The sequence below is a fragment of the Colius striatus genome, chromosome 29 (assembly GCF_028858725.1).
Source record: "Colius striatus isolate bColStr4 chromosome 29, bColStr4.1.hap1, whole genome shotgun sequence".
NCBI lineage: Eukaryota > Metazoa > Chordata > Aves > Coliiformes > Coliidae > Colius > Colius striatus.
In genome coordinates this window covers 112,148-131,730 of record NC_084787.1, presented here as the reverse complement: position 1 = coordinate 131,730, position 19,583 = coordinate 112,148, and the positions used below count along the sequence as shown (strand labels likewise).

The 19,583-nt window shown below is 58.3% G+C and overlaps 1 protein-coding gene across 5 annotated transcripts; it reads left to right on the top strand.

The window, feature by feature from the left end:
* The first annotated feature begins 89 nt into the window (after positions 1–89).
* Positions 90–19,555, top strand: LOC104559173 (dual specificity protein kinase CLK2). 5 transcript variants are annotated; one of them, XM_062016171.1, is made up of 20 exons: positions 90–272; positions 1,743–1,912; positions 4,491–4,721; positions 6,461–6,552; positions 7,058–7,124; positions 7,416–7,532; positions 8,526–8,692; positions 9,149–9,243; positions 9,527–9,656; positions 9,994–10,076; positions 10,291–10,370; positions 10,549–10,639; positions 14,995–15,072; positions 15,161–15,277; positions 15,376–15,499; positions 15,618–15,746; positions 16,548–16,707; positions 16,915–17,016; positions 17,127–17,244; positions 18,272–19,555. In XM_062016171.1, exons 2-20 carry the CDS (start codon positions 1,743–1,745, stop codon positions 18,404–18,406), a joined length of 2,286 nt encoding a protein of 761 aa, XP_061872155.1. In that variant the 5' UTR covers positions 90–272; the 3' UTR covers positions 18,407–19,555. The 5 variants fall into 5 exon arrangements, with proteins under 5 accessions (XP_061872155.1, XP_061872151.1, XP_061872152.1 ...); XM_062016167.1 differs by lacking the exons at positions 14,995–15,072; positions 15,161–15,277; positions 15,376–15,499; ... (3 more) ...; positions 17,127–17,244; positions 18,272–19,555 and adding exons at positions 1,182–1,440; positions 11,581–12,291 and having other exon boundaries at positions 4,491–4,725; positions 6,453–6,552; XM_062016168.1 differs by lacking the exons at positions 14,995–15,072; positions 15,161–15,277; positions 15,376–15,499; ... (3 more) ...; positions 17,127–17,244; positions 18,272–19,555 and adding an exon at positions 11,581–12,291 and having other exon boundaries at positions 4,491–4,725; positions 6,456–6,552.
* The last annotated feature ends 28 nt before the right edge of the window (positions 19,556–19,583 follow it).

Below are 19,583 nucleotides of genomic sequence, written 5' to 3'. Positions count from 1 at the left end.
CGGGGCCGGGAGGGGCGTGGCCACGGTTACCCCGATCCCGCCTTGACCCCGCCCCCTTTCCGTGACGTCACACGCACGCTCCTACGTGCGTACGTGCGCGGCCCCGCGGCGGAGACCCGGATCGGCGGCGCGGTCGGGGCGAGGCGGAGACGGCGGCGAAAGAACGGCGGAGCCCGGGATAGTTGGAGCGGAGCCCGGAGATTCCCGGGAGCTCCACGGCCGCCATCACGGATTTCCTGTGGGACAAACGCACCGGGCTGGCGGCGAGGACGGTGCGATGTGGGGCGCGGCCTGGGGCTCCCGGGGGTAGGCCGCGGCCTGCGGCGGTGGCGGGAGAGGCCTGAGGCGATGTGAGGGGGGTGGCGGCGGGGAAAGGCCGGGATGGCGGCTTCTGGTTGAGCCGCCGTTATATCGCGCTGGCTCCGGGCTGGATGAGGCCTTGCGACCGCGGCCCTGCTGCGCCGGGGCGGTGGGAGGAGGAGGAGGAGGCGGAGGGAGTGGGGGGGGGGTGGAGGTGTTCCCGCTCTCCGGGCTCTTCGCCCCGGTTTCTGCCGGTGTCCCGTTGTCCGCGTCGCGGGAGGGTTCCGGGAGCTTTCGCTTTGGGCGGCCGGCGCAGCCCCGAGCCCGGCCGAGGCCCCACCCGCGGCCGCCATCATCGTTCCCAAACCGGTTCCAGCCGTGCGGAACGCGCCGGTGCGGCTTCGCCTGCCGGTAGAGCGGGTCCCGGGGGTGGGAGGCTTTTCCGGAGCCGTTTGTTTCCCCGCTGCCTTGTATCCGAGGCAGGGAGCGGAGTTTGGGTGCTGCGAGAGCCGAGCGCCGCCGAGCTCGGCTTTGCTCGGGAGGGTGAAGCTCGATCCGGTGTAACGAACCCGCGCCTCTGGGTCGCCCCATCACCGGGGCTGCTTCGGCTGTTGGTAGCCCCGTGAGGAACGGGGCTGTGGGTTCGGGGGAGCAGCGGGAAGTGCGTTTGTGGTGGGGGTCAAACCCCTCCGTGCTGGGAGACGTGTGACAGGGGCAGTGACAGACTGAGCTGGCGGATGCTTCGGAGCCGAAATACGTGCGGGGAGTGGCCTCTGGTGAGGTCTGGAAGTGGGGGCAGGGTCTTAGGGTGGCACTGTGGGGCTGGCACCTGCTGTGCCCTCCTCCTGAGAGGGTTTTCCCCCCTTTGCTTTTGGCTCTAGCCCTACCAGAGAGGTCGAGGTGAACGCTTCTTCCCCTCCAGCCAGGGGCTGTGATGCTTTGTTCGTACCTCTGAGCCTGGAAAGGGTGCTGCTCCCTGGGTGCTGCTTGTAGTGTAGGTGCCAAACCACAACCATCGGGGTTCTGCCCAATTTGGTGTCTCCAGGACTGGGCACTGATGGCACCTTGAGCTTGATTTGACCATCAGTTTCCTTTGCTGCTGACTCTCTCCTTCCTGAGGGGAAGCACATTAGCTGAAAGGTGAGAGCCTTGAAAGGTGCAAACGCTGCTGTGGCCAGTAGAGATGGGCACTGAGAGGGTGAAATAACCTGGGCAAGGGACCCCTCCAATTGAAGCAGCTCCATCCTCCCTCCCCAAACCCTCTGGGCTCTCAGAACTTGAACTAGATGCTCTCTAAAGATCCCTTCCAACCCTACCACCCCGTGCTGCTTTTCATCCCTGGCTACTGATAGTTTCCCCTCCCTTCCTACCTCTTGCTGCCCTACCCTTGGTTTCTCTCCCCCACTTTTGATGTCCTCCCCACGTGTGTTTGGGCCCTGTAGATGCCTCACTCCCGAAGGTACCGCTCGTCGGAGCGCAGCAGCCGCGGCAGCTACCACGAGCGATACAGGAGCCGCAAGCACAAGCGGCGGCGGACGAGGTCGCGCTCCAGCAGCAGCGACCGTGACCGGCGGCACCGGCGCGAGGACAGTTACCACGTGAGGTCCAGGAGGTGAGCTCCTGTGACTCAAGGCTTGGGTGGTGATGGCTGGTGAAGAGGAGAGACTAGGAAGGGTGAGGAGGGATTTGGAAGGGTTAGCTGAGGCTGCTGAAGCTGGTTGCTGATGATCAAGGGGTGCAGGGATGTGAAGGGGACGGGGGGAAAGTGGCCTGGCATGAGTGGGTAAAGCTTGGTGTAGGGCTGGTACTGATTCCTGGCCTGATCTCTGCCCTTCAGCACTCACTGAGGGGGGTGAGGCTGGAGAGAGTTGGGATGGAGGTGTCTTAGTCATAGAATCAGAGAAATGGGGTGGGAAGGGAGCTCTGGGGATCATCCAGCTCAAGCCCCTGCTAAAGCAGGTTCCCCTGGCTTAGGGGGCACAGGAATGTGTCCAGGTGGGATTGGGAAGCTGGTACTGATTCCTGGCCTGATCTCTGCCCTTCAGCACTCACTGAGGGGGGTGAGGCTGGAGAGAGTTGGGATGGAGGTGTCTTAGTCATAGAATCAGAGAAATGGGGTGGGAAGGGAGCTCTGGGGATCATCCAGCTCAAGCCCCTGCTAAAGCAGGTTCCCCTGGCTTAGGGGGCACAGGAATGTGTCCAGGTGGGGTTGGGAAGCTGGTACTGATTCCTGCCCTGATCTCTGCCCTTCAGCACTCACTGAGGGGGGTGAGGCTGGAGAGAGTTGGGATGGAGGTGTCTTAGTCATAGAATCAGAGAAATGGGGTGGGAAGCAAGCTCTGGGGATCATCCAGCTCAAGCCCCTGCTAAAGCAGGTTCCCCTGGCTTAGGGGGCACAGGAATGTGTCCAGGTGGGATTGGGAAGCTGGTACTGATTCCTGTCCTGATCTCTGCCCTTCAGCACTCACTGAGGAGGGGGGTGAGGCTGGAGAGAGTTGGGATGGAGGTGTCTGAGTCATAGAATCAGAGAATGGTGGGGGTGGGAAGGGAGCTCTGGGGATCATCCAACTCAAGCCCCTGCTAAAGCAGGTTCCCCTGGCTTAGGGGGCACAGGAATGTGTCCAGGTGGGGTTGGGAAGCTGGTACTGATTCCTGTCCTGATCTCTGCCCTTCAGCACTCACTGAGGGGGGTGAGGCTGGAGAGAGTTGGGATGGAGGTGTCTTAGTCATAGAATCAGAGAAATGGGGTGGGAAGGGAGCTCTGGGGATCATCCAGCCCAAGCCCCTGCTAAAGCAGGTTCCCCTGGCTCAGGGGACACAGGAACGTGTCCAGGTGGGGTTGGGAAGCTCCTGAGAAGGAGCCTCCACACCCTCCCTGGGCAGCCTGGGCCAGGGCTCCCTCACCTCAGCACCAAAGCACTTTCTCCTCCCATTCCAGTGGGAGTTTTCTGTTCCAGCTTGTGTCCTGTCACTGGGCACTAGAGGAAAAAAAGACAGATCCCATTCTCTCAACCCCCACCCTTTGGGTATTTCACAGAGTCTTTTGGGTTGGAAAAGTCCCTGAAGCTCCTGGAGTCCAAGCCCTCCGCTAACCCACAGTCCTCAGCTTTGCAGTATCTCAGGGCTGGGGACTCCCACACCTCTCTGGGCAGCCTGGCACAGGGGCTGACAACCCTCTCAGGGACAGTTCTGCCTCAGCTCCAATCTTCTGAGGAAAGGCTGTGGGCCATGGGGCTGTTCAACCTGCAGAAGAGAAGCCTGAGCTCAGGGGGATCTCATGAATAGTTACAAATATCTAAATGGTGGGTGTCAGGAGGTTGAGGCAGCACTTTGTTGTGTCCAGGGACAGGACAAGGGGTGGTGGGATGTAGCTGGAACACAAACAGTTCCATTTCAATGTAAGCAATAACTATTTCAGTTCCATTTAAACCCAAGGAGACAGTGCTTTGGTGCTGAGGTGAGGGAGCCCTGGCCCAGGCTGCCCAGGGAGGGTGTGGAGGCTCCTCAGGAGCTTCCCAACCCCACCTGGACACATTCCTGTGCCCCCTGATCTAAGTGAACCTTTGTTCTGTGATGGCCAGTAACAGGGCAAGGGCTAAAAGACACAGGCTGGCACACAGGCACAGGAGGAGAAAGTCATTTGGTGCTGAGCTGAGGGATCCCTGGCCCAGGCTGCCCAGGGAGAGTGTGGAGGCTCATCAGGAGCTTCCCAAACCCCCTGGACACGTTCCTGTGCTCCCTGATCTAAGTGAACCTTTGCTCTGTGATGGCCAGTAACAGGACAAGGAGTAAAAGACACAGGCTGGCACACAGGCACAGGAGGAGAAAGTGCTTTGGTGCTGAGCTGAGGGATCCCTGGCCCAGGCTGCTCAGGGAGGGTGTGGAGGCTCCTTCTCAGGAGCTTCCCAAACCCCCCTTGACACGTTCCTGTGCCCCCTGAGCCAGGGGAACCTGCTGCAGCAGGGGCTGGAGCTGGATGATCTCTAAAGATCCCTTCCATCAGCTACCATTCTGTCATTCTAAATATCCCTTGGTGCAACCTGAGCCTGTCCTAAATACCCCCAAGGCCTCCCTGAGCTCAACCTTCCCCACACCACCCCTCCATCCCTCATCCCTCCCCTCCCCAACCTCCACACCAACCCCCCAAAACCTCACCCTTTCCACCCTCTTCCTCCCCCCCTTCCCCAAAGCTACGACGACCACTCTGCTGACAGACGAGCCTACACCCGCCGCTACTGCGACACCTACAGGCAGAACGCCTACAGCCGCGAGCGGGGCGACGCTTACTACGAGCCCGAGTACCGTCACTCCTACGAGTACCGGCGCTCCCGGGACCGCGACGGCAGCTACCGCAGCTGCAAGAGCAGCCGGCGCAAGCACAGGCGGAGGCGGCGCCGCAGCCGCTCCTTCAGCCGCTCCTCGTCGGTGAGTATCCTCCTGGCCTCGGTTGCTGTTTGTCCCCCATCCTCCCTTCTCTCTCCCCTTGTCACTTTTCTTCTCTCCCAAGGTGATGGTGGTGGGTAAGTAAAGAGAACAAGTGACAGCAAACCCACCCCACCCCCAATGAGTGAAACAACCTTTGTGTTTTCCCTCTTGGATTCAGCTTGTAGGAAGCTCGTGGTTGAGGGTGGTTGGTTGTGGGGCTTTGGTGTGTGGGTGGTTTAGGAGTCTCTGGGAGGTCTCTGAGACTTCCCCTCCACTCCTGTTGATTTGGGGGGTTGGGGTGAGGTTTTGGTCAAGGTGATGCTGGTCCCACACAGCTCAGCCTGCCTGTGGCAGGCTGTTGGGTTCCCCTGCTTTGGGCCTGTGTGTGGCAGGAAGGGCCTGCAGCCCTGGAGGGTTGTGGCCTGCAGCTCTGGAGGGTTGTGGCCTGCAGCTCTGGAGGGTTGTGGCCTGCAGCACAGCAGGATCCTTGTGGGTGAGCCCAAAGTGACGTGGGATGTCGTGAAGGGGCTTTGTCAAGGAGGAGAGCTCGTGGATTGCTCAGCTCGAGCGGAGGCAGCAACCGTCACAGGCTCTTCCCAGCAGTGTCCCTGGTGTTCTCTTCTTCTCTGTTCTGCTCTTCACCTTCCACTTGTGTCACAGCCCAGACACGTTCTCTGCTCTGCCTGTGGAGCTCTCAGTGTTGTCTGGTCCGTCCTGGCTGTGTGTCCAGGGATGGGCTGGACTCTAGGTCCCTGAATCCCTTGGCTCCCAGATGTGGGGACACTCAGATGAAGAACTGAAGGCAGGAATTCTCTCTTCTCTGGCATAAACCCTCTTATCTGCCTCATCCCAGGCTGTCCCTATTCCCTGGTGGGCCTCTGCTTCTCTCCTGGAAGTTTAGTCCTTCCAGGATCAGCTTCTTTGGGGGGAGGGTCTTAGGAAGGAGCATCACATCCTCCCCCAGGCACTCACTCACCAACCCTCTCTCTTGGTTTTTTTCTGCCTGGATCATTTGTCCCAAGAGTCGCTTCAGAAATCTCTGAACCCCATCTTTTCCTGACCCTTTGGGGCTGGGGGAACCTCTGTGTGTGTGTGTGTTGGGGAAGGTGGATGTTGGAATGGGATGGGAAACACCCACCTGGACCAAACCTGCACCTTTGCTTGAGCAGGAACATCCCAGCACCAACCTCCTCCCTTTCCTCTGCCGTGAGCCTCTCCCTTTGGCCACTGCTGAGTCTTACCACTTCCCAAGCACCCCAAAGTTCTCTCTGAACCCCTTTAGGAGGAAGAGCAGCTCCCCTTTCCCACTGCCTCCCCACCAGCCCTCACCTCTGCTCTCACACTGGTTCGGGTGGGGCCGTTTGTAGGTTCTTTCTCTTTATTTTTGGTTCATTTTAGTTCTTTTCCCTTTTGGTTGGTTTTTTTTTTGCTACAACAAAAAGCAAACTGCCTTTGGTTTTTTTTTTTCTCTTATTACTTTGAGTTATTTTTCTTTTCTGAGCTTAGTGTGTTGTTATCTTGACATGTTCCCTTGCAATATCCCTATCGTTGTATATTCCTCTGTGCCGTATGAATTGGCTGGGAATCTCCTGCAACCCCTCCTCAAACAACCATGTGAATTTCCAAACCGAAAACCCCCACGCTGCCTCCTGCTGATTTGTTTGCTGGAAAATCTGGGATTGGTGGTGAAAATGCTGAATCCCCACCCTGTGTCTGCCTGGGCCCAGCAGAGGAGTCGACAGAGCAGCAGCAGAAGGGCCAAGAGTGTGGAGGACGACGACGAGGGGCATCTGATCTATCGCGTCGGCGACTGGCTACAAGAAAGATGTACAGCCAAATCGTAACATAATTTAGCTCTCTAGTTAAGCTCCCATCGCAGTCAGAGATCTGTCTCAAACCCTTTTCTGTTTCATTGTTGTTTTTCATTTAGTAAACAAAGACAAAACACCCCCTTTTGACCCCTCCACACCTCCCCCACCCGCTCCCTTCTTCCTTTTTTTTTCCCTTCCCCCCCCTTCCTTTCCCCTCCTCCCTTCTGGTTTTTTTTTTGGCTTAAAGCTGTGTTTATCTGATTGGGTTTTTTCTTTGCATTGTTACTCCAAGTGCCAGGGAATTTAGGGCAAGTTGCCTTTTTAACCCAGCCGGTGTCAGCCTTCCGCTGCTCCGGTGTCTCTCGAGCTGTGTTGCAGGTTAGGTGTTGCAAATGCATTCTCCTCTGCCTTGTGTATGAACTACAGTCAGGTCCAGGCTCACTCTCTCATCTCTGTGTTTATTTGTTTTTTTTCCTCTCTTTTTGTTGTGTTTTCTCTTTCTTTCCCCCTCCCTTTTCCAGATGAAATCATCAGCACCTTAGGGGAAGGCACGTTTGGCAGAGTGGTGCAGTGCATCGATCACAGGAGGTAGGTGTCTGCTCCAGGGACTGGGTGGGGAGGGGAAGAAGGAGGGGTTAAAAAGAGCCTCAGTGGGGATAAAAAGTGAATCTCTTGGTTCTCAGCCAAGATCTCATGATTCTCTGAGCACTCAACTGCTTGACTCAGCCCACGTTGGAGAGAGGTTGTGAGGGATCATCCACTGAAGTGGATGCCTCAGCTTTTAGCTTGAGCAAAGGCTGTGTGAAGCTGGTTTGGAAAGTCCTGTTTGTGGGGTATTGACCCAGCTCAGGGGTGACTTTCTTCCTCTTTCTCCCCCAGGGGTGCTGCACGTGTCGCGCTCAAAATCATTAAGAACGTGGAGAAATACAAAGAGGCGGCTCGGCTGGAGATCAACGTGCTGGAGAAAATCAACGAGAAGGACCCTGAGAACACCAAGTGAGTGGGCTCAGGCTGCTCAGGCAGAAGGGCTGGCAGGATGGTTCACAGAGACCTGGGCTGGTTGGGCACAGAGGAACCTGCTGAGGAGCATCAAGAGCAGAGTCCTGCAGCTGGGGAGGAACAAGCCCAGCAGCAGCCCAGGCTGGGGGTGAGCTGCTGGAGAGCAGCTCCAGGAGAGGGACCTGGCACTGCTGGGGGAGAACAAAGTGACCCTGAGCAGCAACGCGGGCTGGTGGGCAAGAAGCCAAGGGCAGCCTGGGGGCAGCAAGAGAGTGTGGGCAGCAGGGCCAGGGAGCTTGTGCTGCCCCTGTGCTCTGCCAGAGCTGGGGTGGCCTCAGCTGGAGTCCTGTGGCCAGGGCTGGGCTGCCCAGCTCAGGAGAGACAGGGAAGTGCTGCAGAGAGGCCAGTGCAGGGCTGCCAAGATGCTGAGGGGCTGCAACATGTGTGTGAGGAGGAAAGGCTGCAGCCCTGGGGCTGTTGAGCCTGGGGAACAGAAGCCTGAGCTCAGGGGCACCTTACTGCTCAGTCCCTAAAGGGTGGGTGGCAGGAGGTTGGGGTCAGTGCCAGGACATCAGCTGAAGCACAAAAGGTTCCACTTCAACCTAAGGAGCAAGTGCTTTGGTGCTGAGGTGAGGGAGCCCTGGCCCAGGCTGCCCAGGGAGGGTGTGGAGGCTTCTCAGGAGCTTCCCAACCCCCCTGGACACATTCCTGTGCCCCCTGAGCCAGGGGAACCTGCTTTAGCAGGGGCTGAATGATCCCTAGAGCTCCCTTCCCACCCCCACCACTCTTGTTCTATGGCCTTAACACATCCCTGAGGTTGGAGCAAGGGGGAGGTCTTTGTGTGAGTAAATTAATCTGTAGCTACATTTGGAGGCATGTTGGCTGGCTGTGGGATACAGACTGAGCAAGGAGAGGAGGAGCCTGGTGCAGGGGTAGCACAGATGAGTGGTACTTGCAGATTTCTCCTGAACTCCCAATGTTTTCTCTCAGTCTCTGTGTCAGGATGTTTGACTGGTTTGACTACCATGGCCACATGTGCATCTCCTTCGAACTGCTGGGGCTCAGCACCTTTGATTTCCTGAAGGACAACAACTATCTGCCTTACCCCATCCACCAAGTACGGCACATGGCCTACCAGGTGTGCCAGGCTGTGAAATGTAAGTGGGCACAGCTCTTCTCTGCACTGCTCCTTGGCTGACCTGGAGAGCTTGTGCAGCTCTCAGCCTCCAGGCCAGTTGTGCAACTGGTGGCACAGAGTTTTTTGCCTGTGGTGCCCACTGGTCCCAGTTGTGTGACTGAGCTTTCCTTCCCCTCCTGCTGGGAAGGAGCCCTTTTGATTGTGATGCTTTTTGGTGTGTGTGTGTGTGGGCTGGCAGCAGCTCAGGGGCACTTCAGCATCCAACCCCCTCCACCAATCCATACCATCAGTCTTCTGTGCTTTTAACAAAGCATCTTGGCCTGGACTAACCTTCCTGTTCACAGCCAGCTCTAAATGCTGGTGCTAAACTGGGTGCCAGGACATGCAAACTGAACTCATGACACTTGCTCTTTGGGTTGGGCACAGCCTGACTTTGCTTCTGTTCAATCACTTTGATTCTCTTTTGCTTCCTCAGTTCTGCACGACAATAAACTCACTCACACTGACCTCAAGCCAGAGAACATCCTCTTTGTCAACTCTGACTATGAACTCTCCTATAACCTGGAAAAGGTAAGGCTGCTGCCTTTGTCACAGGCTCCCTTCCTGGCTTCTTTGTCTCTTTGTCCTCATCAGTGGGTGGCAGGAGTTGAAACACAGCCTTGGGGGGTTGTTCAGTGCCTGTCTTGCATGAGCTGCCTGTGCAGGCACCACAGACCTCTAGCTAATGGACCAGAGTTTGTTTGAGCACTGATGTACCTTCTGAAACCTTCCCACAAGCCTCAGCTGTGTAAGGAAGGGACTAAAGCTGCATCTTGAAACTCCTGACTAACTGTTACCCTTCCCCCTGGCAAAGAAACGGGACGAGAGGAGCGTGAAGAGCACGGCCATCAGGGTGGTGGATTTTGGCAGTGCCACGTTTGATCACGAGCATCACAGCACCATTGTCTCTACCAGACACTACAGGGCTCCAGAAGTCATACTGGGTAGGTACTGGTTTGGGTTTTCTGCAGAGGGAGGGGGCCTGATGGATGATGGAGCATTTTGACTCCTTTTTGCTCCAGGAGCTGTCCCTGAGCTTACCCCAAGAGATGAGAAATGCTCTTTAATGTGCTCCCCAGGGCTCTTTTTTCTGGGAGGGCCAACAACTTTGGTGTGTTGGCATTGCTCCCAGCTGGGCAGTGCCACCAGTATATCTGGAGCCTGGCTGGAATGGGAATTAGGGTGGGTTTTCCCCCCCAGTTGTTTGGTTCTTAGAAGGGGAAGGGATTTGGAGTCTTAGGCCGTAACTGGATATCTTCTTTCACACACATTGTTTTGTAGAGCTTGGCTGGAGCCAGCCCTGTGATGTGTGGAGCATTGGCTGCATCATCTTTGAGTATTATGTGGGTTTCACCCTGTTCCAGGTGAGAACTCTCTGCTCAGTGGCCACCTCACAGCTGATGAAAGAGGATGGTGGCTGTTCCCCAGTTCCTCTGCCACTACTGGGGTTCATCTCCCTTGTAGACGTGGCTGAGGTGTTGCCCAGCAAGTGGTTTGGAAGGGTTGGCAATACCTAGGGCTGGAGGTAGAACCACTGGAGACTGCTCCATGCCTTTCCCTTCTACCTTTTTCTCTCAGACACATGACAACAGGGAGCATCTGGCCATGATGGAGAGGATCCTGGGACCAATTCCTTCTCGGATGATCCGAAAGACGAGGTGAGCAAGGCCAGCTCCCTCCTTCTTCACACCTAACACATCAAGCTTGGAAGCTGCCTACTCCAGTTGTCTGTCCTCCCACAGTATCCTGAGTAGCCTTTACTACCAGGGCTGACCCTTTGCTGTGGCTGCATGAGGGTTTGTGCTTGGGTTTAACCTTCTCCCACCTCTCTGGCAGGAAACAGAAGTATTTCTACCACGGCCGCCTGGACTGGGATGAAAACACCTCAGCTGGTCGCTATGTTAGGGAAAACTGCAAGCCACTGAGGGTAAGGTGGGGTGGGCAGGAGCAGCCAGCTTGCTTTATCCTTCTCTCATTGCAGAGTCTTGGTAGTGCCTGCCCCAGGTGTGAAGATTCTTCCTCTGGGCAAGGTTGGGCCACCGAAAGGGTCAGACCAGTGTCTTCCTGAAGGAGCCTTGGCTGTCTCACACATAAACTAGGAAGACTGCAGCAGCCTGAGCTTAAGCTGAAGTGGAGGAGGAAGGAGGAGGAGGGCATGGAGACCTCAGGAAGTGCTTGGGAAAGATGGTGGGAGGGTGGAAACATGCTTGGTATAGTGGCCCAGAGGTCAGGTCTAGGGTTATAGAATCATAGAGGAGGTGGGGGGGTGGGAAGGGAGCTCTAAGGATCATCCAGCCACTGCTACAGCAGGTTCCCCTGGCTCAGGGGGCACAGGAATGTGTCCAGGGGGGTTGGGAAGCTCCTGAGAAGGAGCCTCCACACCCTCCCTGGGCAGCCTGGGCCAGGGCTCCCTCACCTCAGCACCAAAGCACTTGCTCCTTGGGTTGAAGTGGAACCTTTTGTGCTCCAGCTGATGTCCTGGCACTGACCCCAACCTCCTGCCACCCACCCTTTAGGGGTTGATCAACAAGGTGCCCCTGAGCTCAGGCTGCTGTTCCCCAGGCTCAACAGCCCCAGGGCTGCAGCCTTTCCTCCTCACACACATGTTGCAGCCCCTCAGCATCTTGGCAGCCCTGCACTGGCCTCTCTGCAGCACTTCCCTGTCTCTCCTGAGCTGGGCAGCCCAGCCCTGGCCACAGGACTCCAGCTGAGGCCTCCCCAAGGGCAGAGCAGAGTGATGGGGTGGGAGGATGAGCATTACTCTGAACAAACCCACCTTCCCCCTCAGCTTTCCAACCTTCCAGCCCAGGGGAACACCCTGCAGGAGGCACAGGATGCATTTAACCCTTTCCCCTCCCTCTCCCCCAGCGCTACCTGACCTCAGAGGCCGAGGACCATCACCGCCTCTTCGACCTCATCGAGAACATGCTGGAGTATGAGCCCTCCAAACGCCTCACCTTGGCTGAAGCTCTCAAACATCCTTTCTTTGACATGTTGGAGGTTGAACCAAGCACCAAACTGTGGGACTCTAGCAGAGACATCAGCCGGTGACCCTTCCCTCCCCTCCAGGTGCCAGCCTGCCCCGATTCAGCCCCCGTGGAGGCCTGTGAGATTTCTATTCAGAACACTTGGTGCTTATTTTCTCTTTTGGTTTTTATATATATCTATATATACACACCTGAGAATTCCTCCTTGGACATTGTAAAGCTGTTAATATGTGAGATACTGTAAATAAGCCCATATTCTATATCAACCCCCCTCCTCCCCCTGAGCTCTCCCTCTTGCTGCTCTTAACCATGAGGTGAAGGGGGGACCTGGATGTGTCCATATTGTAAATACCTCTGTTCATGTGGTTGCTTTTTTGTCTCTCCTGATCCTCCCTTCCTAGCTGTAAATAACCCCAGGGCTTTTGCAGGCTCTCTGTAGCTTCATCTTGTTCCCTTGTAAGTTATGAAACTGGTGGGACTGCATGGGAGTTATTTTTTTGGATCAATGTCATAGCCCATCCCCACACCAGAGTTTTATAAGAATTTTTGTACAGTCTTTGTGGATAAAAATAAATATGAAGTGAAGAAATCAGCTTGGTTGGGTTGGGAGCAGTAACAGAAACCTCCCCTTCCTCCTGGGGGATGTTTGCTTGGTTGTGTTCCTCAAGTGCCAGAGGGGAAAGCAAACACATCCTCCTGGCTGAGGAAAGGTGCTTGGTAGAGTCCAGGAGACTCAAGGAATGAAGTTGTGTCTTCCTGAGCTTGGCTGCTGACCTGCTGCCTGAGCTACTGTGGCACAGGAGCTGCTTTGGGCCTTCTGAGGGCTGCAGCTGAGCACAAGAAACAAACTGACCCTGTGATTGAAGGGAAAAGGACAGTGGGTGCTTCAAGATGTGTGTTCTCTTTGCTAGAGAAACCCCTCAATCCCTGGAGAGGGGGTGGTGGCTGTGGGGAAGGGGGTGTGCAGGTGCTGTCTTGGGCCTTTTTTTGGCTCTTAGCAGCTCTGCAGTGAGGCTGTGGCCTCAGCCTGGGCACTGCCAAGGGAATGGCTGGGGCTGGTTCAGAGCTGATGGCAGCACTGTGTAGGCACGTTGCCAGCCTGGCAGGGAGAGGCTCTCACTGGGGTGGTGGCAGTGACAGAGCACACACTCACCAGTGTGTTCTGCAGGAGCTTATCACTTTGCTGGAGCCTCATCTGTCTGTGGCAGAGTGTGTCCTGGCTCTGGCACGTTCAGCCTGCAACAGGATAAGGGCAAAGTCGAGCTTCAGCTGCAGTTAGTGGAGGGGAGTGGCACTGATTCATCTTCATGAGCTTGTGATCTTAAAGAGCTTGGGCTGGAGGCTTTCACCTGGCAACAGGCAGTGTGTGAGCCAGGGAATGAGAGCAGGGGAAGAGCAGATCCTGCTGTGTGAGGCTGGAGGAGAAGTGGATGGACCAAATACAACCTGTGGTCTGGTTAAAGAACCTCACAACCCACAGCAGTGTCCAAAACCTGAATCACAGAGTGCCAGGGTGGTGGGGGTTGGAATGGAGCTCTAAGGATAGAGCCCCAGCCCCTGCTAAAGCAGGTTCCCCTGGCTCAGGGGGCACAGGAATGTGTCCAGGGTGTTTGGGAAGCTCCTGAGAAGGAGCCTCTACACCCTCCCTGCTAAAAGGCTGCAGCCTTTCCTCCTCACACATGTTGCAGCCCCTCAGCATCTTGGCAGCCCTGCACTGGCCTCTCTGCAGCACTTCCCTGTCTCTCCTGAGCTGGGCAGCCCAGCCCTGGCCACAGGCCTCCAGCTGAGGCCTCCCCAGCTCTGGCAGAGCACAGGGGCAGCACAAGCTCCTTTGCCCTGCTGCCCACCTACCAGTGCTGCAGGCTGTTCCTGCAGGCTGTGCTGTGGCTCCCAGCTGCAGCCGCGTGTCCCTGAGCAGCAGCAGCAGCATTAGCACCACTACCACCACCACCAGCATCATTAGCATTAGCACCAGCATTAACAGCAGCATTAGCAGCACCAGCACCACTACCACCACCAGCATTAGCAGCAGCATTAGCACTAGCAGCAGCAGCACCACTACCACCACCACCAGCAGCATTAGCAGCAGCAGAACCAGCACCACTACCAGCATTAGCAGCACTACTGCCACCACCAGCAGCATCATTAGCAGCAGCAGCACCACTACCACCACCAGCACCAGCATTAGCAGCATTAGCACCAGCAGCATTAGTAGCAGCACCAGCAGCATTAGTAGCAGCACCAGCAGCATTAGTAGCAGCACCAGCAGCATTAGCACCAGCAGCAGCATTAGCTGCACCAGCACCAGCACCAGCAGCATTAGCTGCACCAGCACCAGCAGCATTAGCTGCACCAGCAGCAGCAGCAGCAGCATTAGCTGCACCAGCACCAGCAGCAGCAGCATTAGCTGCACCAGCACCAGCACCAGCAGCATTAGCTGCACCAGCACCAGCACCAGCAGCATTAGCTGCACCAGCACCAGCAGCAGCAGCATTAGCTGCACCAGCACCAGCACCAGCAGCATTAGCTGCACCAGCACCAGCAGCATTAGCAGCACCAGCAGCATTAGCAGCACCAGCAGCATTAGCAGCACCAGCACCAGCAGCATTAGCTGCACCAGCACCAGCAGCATTAGCTGCACCAGCACCAGCAGCATTAGCTGCACCAGCAGCATTAGCTGCACCAGCAGCATTAGCTGCACCAGCACCAGCAGCATTAGCAGCACCAGCACCAGCAGCATTAGCAGCACCAGCACCAGCAGCATTAGCTGCACCAGCACCAGCAGCATTAGCTGCACCAGCACCAGCAGCATTAGCAGCACCAGCAGCATTAGCAGCACCAGCAGCATTAGCAGCACCAGCACCAGCAGCATTAGCAGCACCAGCAGCATTAGCAGCACCAGCACCAGCAGCATTAGCTGCACCAGCACCAGCAGCATTAGCTGCACCAGCAGCATTAGCTGCACCAGCACCAGCAGCATTAGCAGCACCAGCACCAGCAGCATTAGCTGCACCAGCACCAGCAGCAACAGCAGCAGCAGCAGCAAGGGGGGGCGGTGACGTCACCGCGCTCCAGCCAATGAGGAGCGGCGGGGGGCGGGGCGGGGCGGCTGAGGCGGCGGCGCTCGCGCTGCCCGGTTCCGGCGCTCGCGCTGCCCGGTTCCGGCGCGGCCATGGCCCAGCGCGGCGGCCCCGCGCCGCTCCCGGACAACCCGTTCCAGGTGCGGGGCCGCTGCGGGGCGGCGCCAGCCCAACGCCTCGGCCTGTCCCTTACCTTCTCCGTGTGTCTCCCGTAGGATCCCGCCGCTCTGCAGCCGCGGCCCGGCGCGGAGCGCTCGGCGCTGGACGCTTACAACCCGTTTGAGAGCGGCCCGGTGAGGCGGGCGGGCGGGCCCGAGGCCGCGGGGCCTTGGCGGCGGCTACCGGCGCTTTACCGAGCTTCCCCCTTCTCTCTTCCTCCAGTCGCCGCCGCCGCCGCCGCCCTACCAGGCCCCGTCGGCTCCTCCAGCGGCCACCGGCGTCCCGCCGCGGAAGGGCAGCCCCACGGAGCCCCGCAACTACGGCTCGTACGGCACGCAGGTACCGGGCACACGGGGGAGGGCGAGGGACGGAGGGAGGACGAGGAAGCGGGAGAGGCCTCCCCCGGGCCTTGTGTCTCTTCCTCTCCCTCCCCGTAGGCTTCGGTGGCGGCCGCCGCCACGGCCGAGCTGCTGAAGCGGCAGGAGGAGCTGGACCGGAAAGCGGAGGAGCTCGACCGGCGGGAGAGGGAGCTGCAGAACGCGGCCCTGGGCGGCAGCGCCGGTCAGTAGCCCCCGGGGATGGATGGTGAGGGACAAACGGGGGTCTGAGTGATGGAAACACCCCCCCGGGACCCGTGTGGGCTGCTCCCTCCTCCCCTCACGCCGCCTCCTCTCCCCAGTGAGGCCCAACAACTGGCCCCCGCTGCCCTCCTTCTGCCCTGTGAAGCCTTGCTTCTACCAAGACATCCCAGTGGAGATCCCAGCAGACTTCCAGAAGACAGTTTCGACCATGTATTATCTCTGGATGGGTGAGTCCTGGAGAGGGGGAGACCTCAGGGCTTTAGATATGAGGCTTTCCTGGGAGTGAAGGGCAGTGCTCTGGGGTGAAGGGCTCAAGTCTTGGGGGGATGAAGGGTTCAGGGGAGCTGAGGGGCTCAGGTCTTGGGGGGATGAAGGGCTCAAGTCTTGGGGGGCTGAGGGGCTCAGGTCTTGTGGGCTAAGGGGCTCAGATCTTGGGGGGCTGAAGGGTTCAGGGGAGCTGAGGGGCTCAGGTCTTGGGGGGATGAAGGACTCAGGGGGGCTGAGGGGCTCAGATCTTGGGGGGCTGAGGGGCTCAGGTCTTGTGGGGCTTGAAGGACTCAGGGGGGGCTGAGAGGTTCAGGTCTTGGGGGGGATGAAGGGCTCAGGGGGACCTGAGGGGCTCAGATTTTGGGAACTGAGGGTCTTAGGCCTTGGGGGTGAAGGGTTCTGGTCTTTTAGGGGGGTGAAGGGCTCAGGTCTGGGGGGCTGAGGGGTTCAGGTCTTGGGGGGCTTGAAGGGCTCAAGGGAGGCTGAGAGGTTCAGGTCTTGGGGGTCTGAGGGACTCAGGCCTTGGGGGTGAAGGGTTCTGGTGCTTTGGGGGGCTGAGGGGCTCAGATGTGGGGGGACTTGAAGGGCTCAGGTCTGGGGGGCTGAGGGGTTCATGAGGGGCTGAGGGACTCAGGTCTTTTGGGGGGCTGAAGGGCTCAGGGCTTGGGGTCTGAGGGGTTCAGGAGGGGCTGAGGGGCTCATGCCTTGGGGTGCAGAGTGTGGGGAGCCCTTGCTCAGCTCCTGACTGATCTCTCCCTCAGCCAGCACCATTGCTCTCTTCCTCAACTTCCTGTCCTCGCTGGCCTGGTTCTGTGTGGAACCTTCATCTGGTTCAGGGTTTGGCCTTTCCATCCTCTGGGCTCTCCTCTACACACCCTGTTCCTTTGTCTGCTGGTACAGGCCCATGTACAAAGCTTTCAGGTGTGTAACTGCTTCAGCTCCCTGGGCAGCAGAGCAGAGGGATGGGGGTGGCTGCTGCTTGGGCAGACTGGGCACAAGCCCCTTTGGGGCTCATTCCCCTCTGAGCATCCTGCTCCTTGTTTCCCCTCACTTTGAGGAAGGTCTGAGAGTTCTTTTCAGTGCCTCAACCCCCCACACACACAACTCCTCCTCTCATTTTCTTCCCAGGAGTGACAGTTCCTTCAACTTCTTTGTCTTCTTCTTTGTCTTCTTTGCCCAGAACGTGATGTACGTTCTGCAGGCAATTGGGATCCCAAACTGGGGCTTCAGGTGGGTGTCACACCAAGCTCAGGGGGCTCTTGAGTACCCCAAGAAGAGAGAAGAGGGGTGGGGGAAATAAGGTAACCTTGTGGACAGCCACCTCTTCTTGTTCTTTGCAGTGGTTGGATATTGAGCCTGATAGCACTGAGGACAAACACAGCTGTGGCTGTGATGATGATCCTGGTGGCCCTGAACTTCACAGCAGTGGCTGTGCTGGGCATCATTATGCTGAAAAAGGTGGGTTTGGATCAAAGCTCAAACAGGTCAGAGGTTAAGGGTGAGTTTTTGGTAGATGGATGAGCCCAGAATGGAGCTGGAGCCCTGAAGAACTGGTGGAGAAACTGGCTGGTGGCTGGGCCCAGAGTGGTGGGGAATGGGGTGAAATGCAGCTGGTGGCTCGTGGTGTCCCCCAGGGCTCAGTGCTGGGGCCTGTTCTGTTTGACACCTTCAGCAGGGATCTGGGGGAGGGGATGGAGAGAAGCCTCAGGCAGTTTGCAGGTGACACCCAGCTGTGGGGAGTGTGGGGCTGCTGAGGGCACTGGGCAGGCTGGAGCCAGGGGCTGAGGGCAATGGGATGAGGGTGCCCAAGGGCTGGGTCCTGCCCTTGTGCCACCCCAAGGCCAGGCAGCTCCAGGCTGGGGCTGAGGGGCTGGAAAGTGCTGCAGGGAAAGGGCCTGGGAGGGCTGGTGGCAGCTGGGCAGGAGGCAGCAGCGTGCCCAGGGGGGTGAGAAGGCCAAGGGCAGCCTGGCTGGGCTCAGCAGCAGCAGGGCAGGGATTGTCCCCTGTGCTGGGCCCTGGGGAGGCTGCAGCTCCAGGGCTGTGTCAGTGCTGGGCCCCTCACTCACTGCCACAGGGACACTGAGGGGCTGCAGCGTGGCCACAGCCCCTGTGACATGGTTTTGAGGGGGAAAAGTGGGGTTTTAGTGACCTGCTGAGGGAAAAAGTTGGGGTTTGGTGGTGAACTCCCTGCCAGGAGGCTGCAGGGAGCTGGGGGTTGGGGTCTGCTCACATGGAGCAGGAGGAAAGGGGCTGGAGTTGCCCCAGGGGAGGTTGAGGCTGGAGCTGAGGCAGAACTGTTTCCCTGAGAGGGGTGTGAGCCCTGTGCCAGGCTGCCCAGGGAGCTGGGGCAGTGCCCAGCCCTGGAGGGATCCCAAAGCCGTCGAGCTGAGCTGCTGAGGGCTGTGGCTCAGCGTAGAGCTGGGCTTGGATTTGCTGCCCTTCAAACTCTTTCCCAACCATCCTGCTGCTCCTCTCTGTCTCCCAGATCCACTCTCTGTACCGAAGGACTGGTGCCAGCTTCCAGAAGGCTCAGGAGGAGTTTGCAGCCGGGGTTTTCTCCAACCAGGCTGTACGTGCAGCCGCTGCCAACGCCGCCACCGGCGCCTTCCGAGCCCCTTAAACCCCAGCAGGGAGCCCCAAAAGCTTCTCAGCACACCTTAGGGAGAGGGAGAAAAGAAGAGCAATATCCCAGTTGCACTTCTCACTGGATCCCCCCCTGAGGTGTTTGCATCAGCTGCCAGAGGCTGCCTCATCCCAGCTTGGAAGTGCTGGTGCCCGACTCGTTTGCTGCTCTCGGTGCCATTCCCACCCTCCCCCCTCCCCTCCACTTGGTTCTTTTTCCTCCCCTCATGGATGATGGAGGCTGTTGTGGTTTGTTGCTGCTCCTTTTCCCCCCTCATGGGACTGGGGAAGGAGGTGCAGTGGCCAGGTCTTGTGCCTGTCACCTCTTTCCCTTCCAGCACCAGCTGCTGAGGGCAGGAGCCTCCTCCAGACATGTGACAGGGACTGGAGCTGGCTGCTCACCTCCCCCAGCCTCTCCTTTCCACTCCTGCTGCTGCCTCTTGTGTGGCTTGGAGCACAAAGGCTTCCCCTGTGCCCACTCCCGGGCTGGGCAGGGCTTTGGCTCATCCTGGCTGGCTTTGTGGCCTTCCCTTTGGTGGGAGACACCATTCTCTGCCAAGTTATCCCCAAGGGTTTGCTTGGGTGGGTTGGGCTTGGCTCAGGAGTGAGGGAGCCAAGGGGGGGCTGTGTGAGGCCAGGGACTGGGAGCCAAGACCCCCAAAGCCGGGCTGGGCACTGAGGAAGGATCCTGGCACCTCCCTGGCTCCCTCCTCACCCTTGTTGAGGTGTCAGCAGTGCCTCTTTCATCTCTGCCAGCCCCGTGTCCTCCTCCCCAGCGCCCCTTTGCCCTCCTTGGGGGCTGAGCCTGTCCCCAGGAGCAGCTCTGTGCCCTGCACCCCCCCCATGTCCCCAGGGGCACTGTCCCCACGTCTTCTGCTTTGCCCCCATTTCCCCAGCCGTGCTCCAGGGCTCATCCCTCCTGCTCCCAGCCCGGGGGGATGCAGCCGGTGGGAGGCTTCGTGCCTTGGGCTGGCGAGAGGCGGAGCAGGGGGCGGATCCGTGGCCGGGGTGGCCGTGGCGGTGGTCGCAGCCCTCCCCAGCGCCCCCTTCTCCTCCCTGTCCCCCCCATGTCCCCCGTTGCCTGTTGCTGTGGCCGACGCCGACCCGCCTTCGGGTTTTATTTAAGGAATAAATGACGTTTCACTCCGTTGCTCGCGAAGCGTTTGCAGGGGGGG